At 40.7% G+C, this 17,602-nt stretch overlaps 2 protein-coding genes across 2 annotated transcripts in view; one reads left to right on the forward strand and one right to left on the reverse strand.

Annotated features, from left to right (window-relative positions):
• Nucleotides 1-2,865: 2,865 nt before the first annotated feature.
• lage3 (L antigen family member 3) lies at nt 2,866-4,991 on the reverse strand. The gene is made up of 3 exons (XM_023419027.2): nt 4,902-4,991; nt 3,913-4,041; nt 2,866-3,825 (listed from the first exon to the last, which is right to left on the reverse strand). Exons 1-3 carry the CDS (start codon nt 4,949-4,951, stop codon nt 3,711-3,713), a joined length of 294 nt encoding a protein of 97 aa, XP_023274795.1. The 5' UTR covers nt 4,952-4,991; the 3' UTR covers nt 2,866-3,710.
• An 830-nt stretch (nt 4,992-5,821) lies between these two features.
• LOC111664456 (cGMP-dependent protein kinase 1-like) overlaps nt 5,822-17,602 on the forward strand; it is a 20,392-nt gene continuing 8,611 nt past the window's right edge. The window contains exons 1-7 of the mRNA XM_023419037.2: nt 5,822-5,887; nt 7,536-7,860; nt 9,145-9,283; nt 9,368-9,434; nt 9,521-9,620; nt 12,369-12,482; nt 17,393-17,498. Of these exons, the coding sequence (XP_023274805.1) occupies nt 7,635-7,860; nt 9,145-9,283; nt 9,368-9,434; nt 9,521-9,620; nt 12,369-12,482; nt 17,393-17,498 (752 nt within the window). The 5' untranslated portion in view covers nt 5,822-5,887; nt 7,536-7,634. The remainder of the gene's footprint in view (nt 5,888-7,535; nt 7,861-9,144; nt 9,284-9,367; nt 9,435-9,520; nt 9,621-12,368; nt 12,483-17,392; nt 17,499-17,602) is intronic.

The raw sequence follows: 17,602 nt of genomic DNA on the forward strand, positions 1-17,602 counted from the left end.
CGCCCCCCCTGTCCCCGCCCTCGCTGCTGTTCTGATGTGACCCGTGATTGGCCCGCAGCTCCTCTGTTGTTTCACCGCGGCCGTTTACTTTAGGTTTTTACAGCCTCTTGTCATTTGTGCAAGTGGGACGATGTTTAAATGTCAGTGACGATGACTCACTTGTTTGAAAACAAACCCCCCAAAAAATGCTTTTAATAAGTCGTGTGGCCTTCACTGTCACGGTAAAAACGAACATCTGCTGCTCTGAAGCGTCTGTCGATTAAAATATGATCCGTTCAGTGTTTTACTCTTTTCTTACAGGTGTGAATTTTATTTCCCGTTTCCTTTCAGCCTGATGAAAAATAAAATAATATTATGTTTATCTCATAATAAGGATTTTTTAAAATCTCATAATTTTGACATTTTATCTCATAATTAAGATTTAACATGATTTTTTTTTTTCTGGCAGAAATGAGCTTCCATAGATTTCCATAATGTTCAATATATTTATTTTACTTTTCCTAAGTAAAATCTACTTGATTTGGTTGTGAGTTTTGTTTTGCTTTATAATCTGCATGTTCTGTTTTTTAATATCGTCGTCACACTTGTTAACGACACGTCATTAAATCAATTAGTCGACGTCAGCTGATTATTTTCTCTTTTATAATAATAAGCTGAATATTTGGGTTTTAAACATCGTGGCTTAGAATAAGGTTTTTAATGCTTCACTGCTCCGAGGTCTGACAGGTGACGACTTTAATCTGTTCAGAGGCTGCAGCTTTAATCCTGCTGCTTCCTGCAGAACAGAACTACATCGACCAGTGTTACATTTTTAGATTCGAGTCTATCGACGTGTTTGCTTTGAACCGGTGACCACTTCAGAACAGCTCTGGTGTTGTGGTAAATTCATCTTGCATATAATCCACCTCACCTCCTTAACCTGAGTCAGTGCAGCGTCTGCACAGAGCAGCTCTCGCGCTGCAGGTTTCAGGTGTTGCTGAATAAACAATGTTCAGTTCAGTGATGGAGTGAACTTGTCAAAATATCTCCCAGGTTGTACAAAGTGAAGTGTTTTAAATGGTTGTGTGTGAAGAGCCTCTTAGATTAGTCATCCCGTCCCTTCACTTCAGTCTAAACTCAGATTTACAAACTAAACGACATCAGTCCTGAAACCATTAGTTCATTATTTACGTCATTTAACAGGAAAACGGAAATATTCCTGGTTCCAGCTACTGAAATGTAAAGATTCGCTGCTTTTCTCCGTCTCTTCATTATGAACTGAAAACTCACATTTTATATATGAAACAATTAATGAGTTAATGAAGAAATATATGAGCAGATGAAAGTAATTCTCAGTTGCAGCCCGACTGAATAAACCACATGACGAGTGTTTGTCCTGACTGTTTGACAGCACCAGCTTTTAGTCATAATGATATAATAATAATTTAACTTCATCATTTAATAACTTTAAAGACTTGTTTTGATCACTGACACATTCAGTCTTGAGTACTTGTTAGTTCAGTTAATAATTGTAATATATAATAAAGTTAAAATGTTAGTTGATGACTCATAAGAGCAAAGATATTATATTTGTAGTGAAGAACACGTCAGAGCTTCTTACAGAAAACAACAGTCGTCGTCATCACTTCTCATCATTATTGGTCAGAAAAACCAGCAAATATCCAGATTTTTAAAGACATAAATGATTAACTCATCATCTAAACTGTTTCTTTGTCAGTCGACTGACAGATTAATGATCAGACACAACATGACGAATCAACAGAGATGAAGGACGCAGCTGCTGTTAAATCATCATATAAGTAACTTGTAGTTCTGCACATAGATCTTTATCTTCTGGTTAAATTATAATTATCTGGTTAAATAATTCTGAGACTATGAAACGAGACAAATCTGAAGCGTCGGTGTTATTCCATGTAACTCCACCTGCATTTACTAAAATCACTGCCACCATTTCTGACCAACTCCATGCTTTTATTGTGAAAAAAAGAAAGAGACAAAGTCAACATCTGCAGGAGGAAACGTCGCCTGATCATCTGCAGGATTCATTATAACTCTGCCAGTCTGAGGCTCAGGGTGAAACTTCATTTCCTTTACAGCGTCACGTCCCGCGGTTATTACTCTGTCAGTCAGACGAAGGTGTTTATGAAAAGCTGCGGGAGATAATCAGTCGTTTGACTCGACGTGTAACCACCTCGTCAAAATAAACACCTGATTATTTTAATAAATAAATCTGATGATTTCATTCCCTCTCTCCTGGACTTTCCTGAAACAACCGGGGTGAATTATTGATCCTGCAGCGCCCTCTGCTGGTCAGTCAGTGCCGGTGTGTCCACATGTCAGGTGACTGGATTGATTATATATATATATATATATGTTTATTATAATCCTCTTTTCATCATCCGACCAAATAATTGTTTCTTGAAGTTATAAAATTTCTGTTTAAATTTCTCTTAATGAAAACTGCTGCACGGTCAACAAACTGAACCAAACATCTTATAGTACAGTTTAAAGCTGCAACTAATTATCACTTTCATTAACGATTAATTAGTAATATTTAACCCCTATATTTAATAATGACATATAACACAATGTTTCTAACGTATTATAATGTATTAAAATCAGATAAAAGTGAAATTCTAACTGTTTATATTTGTCAACAGTTACAACTTATTTATGTTTTTACAGCAGTTTGTTACAAATACATTAATAAACACTGACAGACTTTAGAACGACATTATATTGTGTTATAAAACATTTACTAAATGTTTCTGTACAATCATAATCATAGTGACGTTTTAAGTGTTTTATTTTTCGATTAATTGTTCATCATATCAAATGTTAGAAAACAGAGTCGACAGTAACGTCTTCAAATGTTTCATTTCATTTAATCTGCAGTAACAAAAAATGATCATCAAAACAGTGGTTGATTGACTTCCTGTCCATTGACTGATTGATTGATCGACAGCTTGTTTGATGACTTTATAACCCGTCAGGTTTCTGCAGATCTCTACCGTCTTTTATTTTTACACAGGAAGTTTAAAGACCCCTCCCTCCACTTAAACATGTAGCTTTGCTTCTTGCTGCTTCACTGTGCACGATAATGTTTGTGTAGCGTTTGTTTTCACCTTCATCTGCTGAAGTGGGAAAGTTTCTCTGAGCTTCACCTTAAATCTCAGTTAAACACCTGGTAGGATTTATGACATCACAACTAGTTAGGAGCCAATCAGAGAATAGTATGAAACTTACACAATGTGATGTGGAAACTTGACTTTACAGTAAAGTAGAAGACATCTTGTGTCCAGTTGATAAACTTTTGAAATGAACAATATTTACAGATTTATACGTCCTGAGTAAATGTCATTTTAGGAATTTTTATCAATGTGATCAAATAGTTTTTGCAGAGAAACCAAATCAGGCACAAACTATTTTTCAAAGAAAAGTACTTTTATATTAAAACATGTCTGGAGGAGATTCTTAAATAAAAATCAACCCCAGTCTCGCCACCTTCTCAGTTCCACTTAAACAAGAAAACAGATTTTACTGTTTGACACAAACAAGAAACCACAGTTTCAGCTGCCAGTTGCTCAGACTTCCTTTATAAAACCTTTCAACCTGCTCCAGAGTCGCACCTGAGTCGTGTCCACGGATTGAAACGTCCAGTGGAGGATGTCGACATCAAAGAATCAGAGTCCTGAATCATCCGTGATGCTTCACTGGGAGACAGGCGGCCCAAACATCTGCATGGTCTCCATGACGAGGGACAGATGATCCAGAAACGAGTTGACAGACACCCGGAGGATTCGAGCTTCGTCTGCGCTCCACCTCCTGAAACACAGTGAGACAGAGGTTCAATAGAAAGACACCAACACTGACGGCCAGATACAGCTGAGGAGCAGGGACAGTGTTTCTTACACAGACAACGTGCTGCCGGACATTGTGAGCTGTTTGCTGATGCCGCCTTTCCTCGGCTCTCGGTCTGGGGACAGAGAGTTCAGAGCGATGGCGGCCTCGCGAGACGACGGGAAGGGGACGTCCAAAGAGCTGCAGGGGGGTCAAGGAGGATTTCTGGAGATCATCGAGGTTTGGTTCAAAGTGGGGCTGCAACTGACGGTTATTGTCAGGAAATGGAGAAAAAAAACTAAAACAAAATTGCTTTTGTTCGACCATCAGGCTAAAACTCAAAGATCTTCGGTTCACCATCATAAAAGACTTAAACACATTCATATGAGATATTTACATGGAGACTTTTGTCATTTATTCTTAAAACAATTAATCGATTATCAAAATAAGTGCCAAACAATTTTCTTTTTATAGGCTAATCAATTAATTGGCCAATCGTTGCAGCTTCAGACACGATCTTCAGGAAAAAAACAACATTCATGTGTCAGTAAAAGTCACATTTTTTCCTCATTCTGATGTTTGATGTGAACATTAACTAAAGCTGCTCACCTGTACCTGCAGGATTTATGCACTGATTACATAACTGCATTACAAGCAGGTGTACAGGTGTTCCTAATCAAGTGCTCAGTGAGTGTACACTTTTAGAGGATATCAGTAAACTCTTTAAATCTGCAGCACTTGCCTGAAAATCGTCATATTTTAAAGTTTTCTTCAGTATCACATGACGCAGCGGCAGGTGTCTGAACAAGCTAACATGCTAACAGATGATTCTGCATATTTCACTTTCCAAAATGTCATTAAAAAGAGGCTGAAAAAACAGGTGTGTTGTTTTGGTCCACAGCGTAACTCAGGTAACACGCAGGTAACTTACGCTGCTGGTTGAACTGTTTAAGTTACTGTTGATGTTTCATGAATTAAAGTCGAAACAGAAAATGTAAATTAAACGCTGCGACATAAATGAGACTCAGAGATTAATATCCGCAGCTCGTATTAAAGGATACAACTCCAGTTTGCCTGTTCCGTGGTTTGTTTCTCCGCCAGACGCCGCCATCGTGGTTGTTGCTCAGACGGGACCGGACCGGAAGTCAGAGTTTTACTTCCGGTGCGCGGTGGAACAGAGACGTGATGACGCGCTGCCGCCACCCAGCGGCGGAACGCAGTAATACAACTGTAATGCACCAGCAAACGAGAAGAGAATCAGAGGAGAAAATACCCCAATAAACATAAAATAACATACAATATGATTAGGACAGTATTATATACAGCGGTGGGAAAAGTATCCAGATCCTTTACTTAACTAAAATCACCAATGTCACCATGTAAAAACCCTCCTTTACGTGTAAAAGTCTCGCATTTAAACTCCTATAAGTACAGAGATGTAGAGTATTTAAAGCATTAAAAGTAAAAATAGGCTGCTCATTATGCAGAAAGGCTCCTCTGAGCACCCAAGGCCCCAAAAGATTACGATATTTAATCTTCTGAATACAACATTATAATGTGTCCACAGTTATTAAACCGTTTTCCAATAATTATTATTTATTCCACTTGTATCATATTTTTAATTTTATTGTCCGTGTTGTTCATTGATTTAGTTGCATTATGTGAATTCTGCATCTAATCAAAAACAAAGATTGTACATCGGAATACTTTTCAGAAACAGCTTCCAGACTTTCAACATAAAAGTGTGGAGTGACTTTTATTTTGTAGTAGTGCTGTCAAACTCAGCTGTGCCTCCATCCTCTGAAGCTCCGTCTCTCTCTGACTCTGATTAATCGCTGTTTGTTTTAATAAGGACAATGACGTCGTCTGCACGTGTTAATTTCTGCATTGTTCTAATAATCGATTAGTTTATTTATTTCACCGCTCGGACAGAACTGGAGAATCTGATCGATCCTCAGACCAGAGCGACGGGGAGCGGGCTCTCTCCTCCCACCGGACTCCTCTTGGTCCAGCAGCGTTTTATCGGTCTGTCCGTGTGACTGAGCAAGTGAGTACATGATCAATCTGTGGCTGACAGCCCCCAAACTACACTGTGATTATTGACTGTAATCAGAGGATCAATAAAATATTTACTGGATCATTTAGAACAGGATGTTTGGAGCAAGAGTTCAGATCAGGAATAAAACCACACTGTAAAATATTCAGTTACAAGTCCTGCGTTAACACCGTCCATTAAAAACATGTACAATCTGAAAAATATACTTATTAAGTATTAAAAGTAGAATTAGTCAACGCAGAGACTGACTATTATTCTATTATATCATTAAGTTATTATGACTCATGCATTAATGTGTGCAGCATTTTACTGTTGTAGCTGGTTGGGGTTTGGTTTTTGTTTTTTATGTCTGAAACTAATGATTTTTCTAATGAACTAGTCTTATGATTATGTCTCTATTAATTATTATATATTGTTTCATTCATCTTAAATTTCAGAGAATAGTGACACATACACGTCGTTTGTTTTTTTTCCAACCAGTTGTAAAAAAGGATCTGAAACTGAAAGGGTTAAAAATAAATTAAAATTATTCAAATCTTTTCAGGGGAAAGAAGCAAATCCTCACATTTGAGAAGCTAAAACTAATTAAATGATTATCAAAATAGCTAATTGATTGATCAACTACAACAAAACGTGAAATTTTAAAGACGATTTATCTGTTTTGTGAGTAAGAATCTGAGTGAGTTAAACCCCAGTGCAATAAAAAAGCGCAGTATTTTCCTCTGAAATGAAGCAGAAAGGTAATGAAAAGGAAATACACAAGTAAAGTACAAGTACCTCAGCAGTACTTGAGTAAATGTACAAGCCCTGGGAATAAAGAGGAAACACCTTTGTGTAAATAAGATCTGTGAGCAGATCACTGTGTTTCTTACATTACTGAGCACTTTAATAACTTCAGGGGGAAACAGGGAAATAATCTTCATACTGCACTGAGATTAATTGTGGTATCATTTATTTTAACATTATGAAATACTTCATGAAACATCCCCTCTGGGAAAGAAGCTACAATGAGCTCCACAAGTCTGACACCACTTTCCCATTCAAGTTGATATTTTTCATTATTAATATATATTAGACTTAAGCCCTGGAAGAATGAATCACCTTCACAGACGAAGGCAGCACCTTTCAATAAGGCCAATACAAAGAGCTTTAAAGACATAAAGGGCTCCAAGAAAAGATATAGAAGAAATAAACGACACCATGAAAAGACACATACATATATTATTATTATTTAAAAAGAGTAAAATAAGATAAAAGAATGAGGCATTAGAGGAAAAAAGACGCAAGAGCTGAATAAATTGTCACAAATATAAATATGTGAATGTGTTTAAAATGATTTGCAGTGTAAGTTCAGGGTTTACGGGCTGAACTTCCACACGTCTTTCACACTGTAAAGGTTTGAGTTCGCACAGTGTTCTGAGCGGTTTCATTCACAGGTGGAGAGAAAAGCCGACCGTGTGTTTTCTCACAGCGTTGACCTCCTCACACGAGAAGAGACAGAAATGGTCGAGGGAAGAATGAAAAGAAAAGGAGCTGAAAGAGACGTTCAAAGCCTCGTCTCCTTCTCTTCTTTCCTCCTGTGCTTCACTGACAGTCTGTATGTGGACACGTCTTCACCAATTCTCTGTCTTCTCTGCAGGGACTACTTTTTCTGCAGGAAAAAACCCTCCACTACAACTTTCCAGCTGTAACAACTTCGCCGTCTCCTTCCTGTGTCTTCTGTCCGGCGCGCCCGTCGATGCTCGTGCACATGGCGGTGTCCAAAAGTGCGGGAACCCTGCGGGACCTTCAGCTGGCCCTGCAGCTGAAGATCGAGGAGCTGCGACAGAGGGACGCTCTCATCGACGAGCTGGAGCTGGAGCTGGACACCAAGGATGATCTGATCAGACAGCTGCAGATAGAGCTGGACCGGCACCGCAGCGCCTCGCAGCACGCAGCCAACTCTGCAGACACGACAAACACAGGTGTGTCAGCGCAATTACCACACCTGCCAGATGTGGTGGCAACAAAGCCTCAGAAGTGGGGCCCAGGATTTTAGAGGGGTGGGCGAAATGTTTTCACAACATACATTTACACACCGGGCCTCGGTGTCACAGCGAAGACAACTCGCACACTTTAGTCCTGATGCTTTCAGACGCTGTCAAAACAAATGTAGAATAAAGGCTCACTTTACTCTTCGGTACGATCGAAGAAACGTGGGTGAGCTGCTGCACACAGATTCATAGTTCCTCCTGTTAAATAATGGGGAACAAAGCAGCTCGGATCAGGATGAGTCCAGCACCATCAAAGACGTCTCTACATTTCTATTTTCAGCTAAAGACCAAATATCTTTTTTCCTCTGAGGAATCACAGTCAAAGCTGGATTAGAGCCGAGAGTCCCAGGTTTCATCCTCACATCTATTCTGTCTATGCTGTTTGATCAATCGCAAATCTGTTAGAAGTTGTACTGAAGTAGAATATCAACTATGCCGAGTCCTCCATCTTCCATCTCGTGGCCCTGGTCTCGAAGAGGAACTCAAAATCCATCCATCCATTTTCTTCCTCTTATCCGGGGTCAGGTCCCAGCTGCTCCTGAGGGATCCCGAGGCGTTCAGTTTATACTTGCTGTAACATGTTGTTTGAAGATATCCACAAAACCCAAAGATATTTAATTTATCTTTAACGGTGCAGCGCCGGCAGTAAAGCAAGCGCTGTACCAGACCGCTGTGGTGAAGAATTTACCAGTTGATCTTCGCTCCGACCCTCAACTACAGTCATGAGCTTTGGTTCGTGGCTGAAAGAAGGAGATCGTGGATCCAAGCAGCTGAATTGAGTTTCCTCCGCAGGGTGTCTGAGCTCAGCCTTAGAGACAGGGTGAGGAGCTCGGAGGAGCGCCGCTGCTCCTTCACTTTGAAAGGCGCCAGTTGGGGTGGTTCTGGCATCTGGTTAGGATCCTCCTGGGCGCCTTCCATTGCAGGTCTTCCAGGTTTGTCCAATCTGTAAGAAGACTCGAGGTAGACCCAGAACACACTGGAGAGATTATATATCTCATCCGGTCTGGGAACACCTCGAGATTTCCCAGGAAGACTAACAAAAATGTTGCTTGGGGGAAGGACGTCTGGACTACTTAGTTTGACCTGCTGCCACCGCGAACCGACCTCAGATAAGCAGAAGAAAACGGATGGATGGATGGATGGATGGATGGATGGATGGATGGATGGACGGCCTGACTGACAAACATTAACTAAGGTCTCTGTGGTTGTGTCTAGAAGGAGCGGCGGTCCAGACAACAGCAACAACTGATGAGCCTCAGCGCACCAAGAGACAGGCCATCTCAGCGGAGCCCACGGCGCTGGACCCCTCCCAGCTCACTGACGTTACCCTCACCAGCTACTGCAAGTCAAAAGAGTGAGTGCAGGAAACCACAGGACACACCAACACAGACACACACTGATGAGGAGTGATCTTTTTCACCTGTTTGTGCGTTTGCAGGTCCAGTGAGCTGATCCAGAGGGCGCTAATGGACAACGACTTCATGAAACACCTGGAACACGGGCAGGTAGAGAAACATATCTGGGCTGATTTTTAACAGGGGAAATCGTTTGATTTTTAAAAACCACCTAACTCGTTGTCTAATCTGTGCAGATCCTCACCATCATGGACTGTATGCATCCCACCAGCATCACCAAAGGCTGCTGCGTGATCCAGGAGGGAGATGACGGCTCGACAGTCTACGTTCTGGAGGGTAAGGAGTGAGGATAAATGGGATGTGGTCTATTGCACATGGACTGAACAGTGGCTTTAATGGCTGTGCTAGAACATAAATGTTATTTACTGGTAGATAGCTATTGTTGCTACAAGTGTTGTGCTAACATGGTCCCAACTGGCCAGCAATGGGCTGGCTATTGCAAGCTAGGAAGTGAATCCTCAGATTTGCTCTGTCATACGTCGTGACGTCATACCACAGGTTTCTGAAGCTCAGAGTAAGCCGCTCCACTGTTGCCATCTTGGCAGTGCCTGACTCCGCCCCTAACTCCCAGCTAATCCAAAAATGGTCAAAGAGCAGGGGTGTGAGTGGAGCTGAGACTTCGGTGCGTGTCCGTTTGTGGCAAGCATATGCCCACCCCCACCTGTCACTCAGAGAGGCCACGCCCTCAATCCTCCATAACTGTAGTCCTTAATAAAATTTAAACAGGTGAGTTATATGAACAGGTGAGTTATATAAACAGGTGTCATGAAGGAGGAAATTAGCTCTAGAGACCGAAACAGTTTTTGTACCAGGCTGTAAACATGTTTATTTCTGCTGTAAAGTTGGACATTTTAACATGGGAGTCTATGGGGACTGACTCACTGTTGGAGCCAGACTCTAGTGGTCGTTAGAGGAACTGCAGCTTCTGGTTCTTCAGTGTTGATGCTTCATGTTTCAGCCTCGGAGGTTGATGCTTTTTAACAACGTCCACAAACAGCCTTATCTTTGTTGGTCATTTTACAATCTACACTCTAGAAATCAAACCTCCTCCAGTTTTATTGATAAACGTAGTTTACTGAGGAAGCAACGAGTGGAGCTGGTAGTGAATTCAAACCACGCTCTCTGCTGGACCACAAGACAAACTACCTACTTCATATACTGTTGTTAAAGTTGTAGTATTTAATTTATCCCCCACTTTCAAACAACAGTTCAAATATAGAATAAAAAGCAACAGCCCTAATGGCCGCACACACAGATCCCCACTTCCACGATAGTGGGTAAAACTATCTTCCGTCTGGACTCTAAGGCCTGTTCCGCTCAATGGGACAAGACTAATCCGAGGCGAAACGTCGAATTGGACTGATACGGGCAGACAGCCCATTTGTCTGAGCACAGGCAACACGAGATTGCAAAATAGCTTGTACCAGCCAGAGTAAACAGAGGCTCCATCTGAGACATTACGTGACACAAAGTAAAATGTGGAGAAAGCCTGCAGTGGAGAAAATAGCGGGAAGAGGCCACATATTAAGCCGGTGGTTGGGGTGATATCACCGTCTGGTCCGTGTTTCGTGTGTTAATGCAGCTCGCACACATGCTGCATGAACAAATGCACAGAAACTCGCAGTGTGTTCGATTCAGTTCAGCCAAATGTTCCCGACACCTTCGCTGCTCTCTCGTCAAAGATCTACACGTTCTTCACTCTCAAGGACAGTCAGTCTTTCACACACTTGCACTGAGAGGCTGCTGCTGCGTTGAGTCGCTCCCTCGTGACTGTCGACATGAGAGCCGTTTAAAACGCCTCTGATGAACAGACATTGTTCAGTTTAGTCTCTCGCAGCTCTGAACAGAAGACTAATCACGTCTTTTGAATTCACCACTTTCCTTGAAGCAGTTTCGTCAGGATGGATTTTTCTTTTCATGGTGTTCTCTACTCCCAGTCGGTGCATGTATAATACAGTTGTGGTTTGTATTAGTGTGTCTGTGTGTGGCTGTGACCATCGGTTGGTCCAACACTTTGGTCCAGACTCACAGCACCAGTCAAAAGTTTGGACACACCTTCCCATTCACTTCAATAGAAAGTGCGTCCAAACCTTGGACTGGTACTGTTGGTATCTCAACAACCATTGGACGGATTACCATTAAATTTTGTGCAAGCATTGATGGTCGCCTAATGACGAACCCTACCGATTTTCATGATCCCCTGATGTTTCCTCTGCTGCCACCATCAGGTTGATGTTTTTGACTTTCAGGGAAAAGACGGATTAGCATGAACTGTGGTTCAGACATTCATCATGGCCAGAGGATGAACTGTAAAATAAACCTCTGTCTTTTAATCTAACGCCATCATCAGCTCAAAATTTTATTTAGATGCTTTGATTTATGACCAAATACCCACAAAACTCCCAATTACCAAACGCAAGGTTTCACAACCAAATAAGAAGAAGCCATGAAGCCACTAGTTGATGAAACACAGCTATAAAAGTCGAATAAGACAATAGCAATAGCTTCCATTAACCTGCTTAATCCGCCATTTGAAGTTGTGAACGAACAAAACGATTGAAATTCACATTGAATTTAGGAAAAAACTCTTACCCTCGTATGAGGTGGTTTGTTAGACTGTATGACTAAACAACATCTTGTAAAAGTGAAATTAATACACATTTAAGTCACATGACATCCAAAAACATTGCAGACTATAGGGGTTTGATGCCCTTGTCGCCTTCGATTTAATACAGTGGCTTCTGCGGTGGATGCAATCGTCCCAACAAGTAGCAGATGCTGGAAATCTGTCGCCATGTTTAATTGGACTGATATCGTGAGAGGAGAAAACCGAGCTTTATTCATACAACATCCCTCAATGGAAACACACAGACTATTCGCAGCTGTGTTTTGTCGACTTCTTTAAAAAGAATATTAACTATTAACACAGCCACTGTTGAGATTTCAGTCTGGAACAAAGTGGTCGACCAATCAAGAGAGAGATTGTCTTCCACACCACCAAACAAACTTTTGATGTGTTCACAGAGGGGATGGTCGAGGTGACGAAACAAGGGAAGAAACTCTGCACCATCGGTCCAGGAAAAGTGTTTGGAGAACTCGCCATCCTCTACAACTGCACCCGCACAGCTACTGTAACAGGTACACACATGAACACACACTTTTTTATTTTACACACTTCGCTCTCGAACCCAGCTGTTACCCTGACAAGACCATTACTTTCGAGCAATTTGATGTTCAGAAGTGGTGAAAATGGCTCAGTCACAGGGGTGTCACTGTTCACCTGCCGAGGCGACATAAACACATTATTATTACTGAATAAGAGCAGGCTGTCAGTGAGGCCCCGAGGAGGCCGCCACATCCATTAATGCTGCTGGAAACGAAATAAATTCAGGCCGTGGAAATGTTTTAATGGTGCAGCAGCATTTATTCATTCAGTGACAAATGGAGACGGCGGTGAAGGTCGACCACAAACATCATGCCTGCTCTGTCTAATTTTCTCCTCTGATTAATAAACTCCCGTATGTCTAAAAGTCTCAGCTGCTGCTTTAACTCACTTATTGCTTAACCCTAAGCCATGCTGCCGTTTGTCAGCTGGTTTTTATTTCTTTTTTGTATTTGAGTTTCAGCAGAAATGTTACAGACAGATCTGAAAACCTGAGTACGAGATTTTTTCTCAAATAAAAATCGGTAGTTGGTTAAAAGCTGGATCTCCTATAATGGCTGAAATGGTCCAAAAACAAAGATGGACAATGTAACGTACAGTTGTACTTCTTTAATTTAATAAATTCAACAATATATTCAATGCTATTTTCAACACTTTAGATGAGATTTGTCAACCTTTAATGTCTGCAATCTTTCACAATAAAAGCCCTGTTAAGAAATGAAGGGGTCCTGTCCACTGAAACGCCAAATCTAAAAGTTACTGTGTATTGTACATGAGTTTCCCCGTTCACAAACAATCAATCAAGAACATTAACACGTCACACAAAATAATAATCACCTACCAGAAACAGTCCAGAACATAAACCTCGGAAAAACTGTGAATTTGAGCTTCGGTTTTACGAAGGTAGGACCTACGAATGACACAAACAGGAGAAACATGTTAGTGAAATTCAGAGGTGGATTTTATCTTTGGACAGAGCCAGGCTGCCTCTGTTTCCAGTCTTTATGCTAAGCTAAGCTAAACTAATTTGTTCGAATACATTTATAACTGAGTTTAGGATGAGTTATCAAAAATTATTGACAGGAAAAGAGTGATTTTAATACAAAAACACATCATCTTTGATATATATTCACCATAAAACAAGATAATTCAACAATTAAAACATGGGACAAGATTAGAACTTGGAAAATATGTTTTTTTTTATTTTATCCTTAGAGCTGAAAACATGAGACTTTAACTTCTGTCCCTTTTCATCCTGATTCTGTCACTTCTCTGCTGCTGTCTCAACACTCTTCCCGTTTACTCTTTGCATTTCAAATCCCTTTATTTTCCTGGCTGCCAGAAAAGAAGAGCTTCAGATGATGGACTGGCTTTAAACACAGCATCTAACTCATTTTATCTGTGTGTGTGTGTGTGTGTGTGTGTGTGTGTGCGTCACTTTGATGTGCTGGAGGGATGCCTAGACCCTAACTGTGTGTTTTCTGGTACATTCGACAGGAATGTGTTTACAGCGCTCTGGTTGCAGACTGTGTGTGAGCTTATAAGAAATCCCAGCCAGCTCATTACAGCGTGGCTCTGCGCTCACCTTCTCTCTTCTCTGTCAGCCGCTTCTCATCAGCGTCCTTGTGTCCTTCTATGTCATTCAAGCGAGAAGAGAAAAACATCTTTATAAGCACTAAAGAAATCAGACAGCTTCTCCATCACTTTTACAAGCAATTATCACGTTTGGCTCAGAGCTCGGGAGAACGGCGAGTACGGGAGGGAAAGAGGAAGAAACTGATGGAAAGACTGTTAACGAAACAGAGTTTGATGTCAGGTTCGAAGCTCCCTTTAATCACCTCTTATTTTAAGCATTAAAGCTGCACTAATTAATATTTTTACATTAACAATTTATCAAACGTGTCACGTTTGAGGGAAAACTGAACCCAGAAGCAGACAACACAAAAAGAGGTCAGTGGGAAAAAGATATTTTAATAACAAGAAGTACTTACAAAGCTATCCAAAAAAACAGAACAGAACAGGCGGGAAAAGAAAACCAGAAAATCCAAAAAACACTGGCAACAGGACAGGAGGATACTACACTATTCATACACAAGACGACAGCGTACGGTACAAACACGGGAACATAACGTTAGTGTACTGCAAGTTTTTAAAAGTAAAATATTAAATGAATTATTGTGAGAAGCAGGAGGAGAAAAAAAAGAAGGTGCAAGTGAAGGTTAAATGAGACAAATTCATTCTGTTGTGTGAAAATGATTCATCCTCAATCTGATCCGACTGCAATACTCTGCAAGTTTGGGCTGAGTGGTTCCCGTAGCCAGGAGCACTTTGCATTCTGGGATTGAACAGTTCAACAGTTGCTAGCTGTCGGTCTGAGAATACGTCAAGATCTGACCTGGACTGGAAAACAAGTGCTTTGGGCAGACATTTGGACCTTCCCCTTGTCTTTATTTTTCTCACTCCCACTCCAGACACATCTAATGAATGAGCAGAGTGAGTCACGGGGCTTTCACTGATGCATTTTGAATATTTTTCTATGAAAAGACACCGAATCATGGGGAAAATGAAACGAGTTTTCTGATTCAAACAGAATCACAGGTGTGAAAACATCCTGTGTCGACAGACTGCACGGTTTGTGGCAGCTGAATGTGAAATGTGAAATAAAAAGCCAATTTTTATCCTCAGATTTTGCATCTTGCTGGAAAATAGATGATTACTTTAATACAAAACATAGTGAAAGAATCCAAATGAAAATTTGGATTTATAAATTGATTTTAAAGCTGAATTTTCCGCTAAACAGGAAACATCAATATGGGTTATTTTCTTTGACTTTAGAAAGCTCCTCCACAGCCACAGAGGACATTATGCAACTGTTTTCAAGGCTAAGTATCTCTCTGCATGGAGAGTAAACGGATCTCCATGTGTCAAATTGATGAAACCCTCTCTGTAAAATGAGCAGTTCACCGTCAGCATGAAGAGATCCATACTCTAGCGTGGATAATGAAAACAGTGGAGGAGTGTGGGGGGAGGTCAATGAGGGTTTAGAGAGGGGCCAGGAGTAGCCTAATGGGTTTACATGTAAATAAAGATGAGGGATGTAGGAAGATGTGATGCCTGATGTTGCTATAGCAACATGGAAACTCATAGAAGTCAGTCACAGAAAAACCAGCACAGCGTCACCTGTCACACCGGATTTACACACTTCCTTTGTGAGATGAAGATCTTTAGATATAGTGAAGAAAAACATCAGAACATCAAAACATCATTAAAACTGTGATGAAAAGATATTCATGAATCAAATGTTTCCATCCGGAGAGAAGCCACCACTGTGTTTGTGTGGGCTTGTATTGCTATCTTTGTAAGGACATTCCTCACTATTTCAAAAGGCAGCTCGAAGTTTGATTTTACACAGTTATAATAAAAATAATCTTTATTTATAGAGCACTTCTCTAAACCCACGTAACAAACTGCTTTACATAAGGCGGCAGAATAAAACATGCAAGTCATATAAGGCAACAATTAAAGCAAGCAATCAGAAATAAAACTAGAGTGTCTTAGAATTAGTGCAAATAAACCAAAGGAAGCGTCAACGGCAAGAGGGCGATCAGTATAATCAATAAAACCAAAAGAAAAAGGCAATAAAATTGTGTAAAATCAGGACGATAAAAGTACATTTTAAGAAGAGATTTACCCTGTTGAACTGGGTGACACTGAAAATAGTCCCCAAAAGATGTTTGTTCTATTTAAACACCACAGTGATCAGCTGTTTTAGGAAATTACTGAGCCCTTTTGAACATGAAACTATTTATTTGTGAGGTGTTTGTAAAGATTTACATCCTCAGTAGGAATCAATTACCTTGGAGCTTTATCCTTTCAGCAAAGGTGTCCCTCTAGGTTCTGTTCTTGGTCCTCTTATAGTCACTATATATACAAAAACTGAAATAATCTCTGCCGCTCCACATGGTAACATACGTTTCTATGCAGACGACACCATTTTGTACACCATGGATTCTTCTCTTAATCTGGTTTTTGCAAGTGTACAGTTCACTTTTGCTGCATTTCTGTTGTCCAACACATGCCATTTTTATAAGTCACTGAAGAGTACCCACCTACTGGGTTTTCAAACTGAGCATGACAAACGAACAAGAATTTCAAAATGTGGACGACTTTCTTTCTTTCTTTCTATATTAGTTCGTGCACAGTGAGCTTATTTCGACAAAATGTGCAATAAAGGTTGAAGGTTACTCATAGAGACCAACTGATGGGTGGCCTATGAGATCATGGCTCTGTTTGACCTCAGCAGACCAAAGTTAATTATACAAAATATGAAAGTAGGGACAATTTAATCAATATTACATTTCTGAAAACATATGCTCCAGACGTGAGCAACAAATCCTCCTTGTTAAGGTCACCTGGAACCAGAAAGCTTTTCTACAGGCTGACTCACTTTAAATATCAATACTTTAATGTGGAACCTTTGTCTACGCAGAATGTAAACTGTGTTTTCCCTCAGTTTGTGTGTTTTCGTTGAAGCTTTCACCGTGTTCATACAGGTTGTGAGGCTTGGTACCGACATAAGCTCAGTATTGACACCAGCTTTATCTCCCAGAGGTTTGGGAAAAGGAAACAATAGAAATGTAATGTAAGTGCGGGCTACAGCTGGCTGCAGTGGATGTTACAGACTCTCGACCCTGATGAAAAACACATTGAAATAAGGTTGAAAATTCAATTCAGGAAAAGAGGGTTTTTGTATCAAATACATTCAAAGGAACATGAATACAAAAGAAGAAACAGCCTCCAAACCTCAATGAGATGCTGAGTCGTGTGGTTTGAAAGATGTTAAACACTAAGTGTTTGCTTTGAGCCTTCTTGTGTCTGTTTTCAGCTCTGACTGACATCAAGCTCTGGGCGATCGACCGACAGGGTTTCCAGACCATCATGATGAGGACTGGTCTCATCAAACATTCCCAGTACACAGACTTCCTCCGCAGGTACAGCTCATTCACATGCACTCACCACTTCACTGTTTTTAAAGCTCTCACCACATGAGAGTGACTCACGCCTCTCTCTCTCTCTCTCTCTCTCTCCCCCTCAA

The sequence above is a fragment of the Seriola lalandi genome, unplaced genomic scaffold (assembly GCF_002814215.2).
Source record: "Seriola lalandi dorsalis isolate HSWRI2012SDOR001 ecotype SW California unplaced genomic scaffold, Sedor1 jcf7180002054590, whole genome shotgun sequence".
Taxonomy (NCBI): domain Eukaryota; kingdom Metazoa; phylum Chordata; class Actinopteri; order Carangiformes; family Carangidae; genus Seriola; species Seriola lalandi.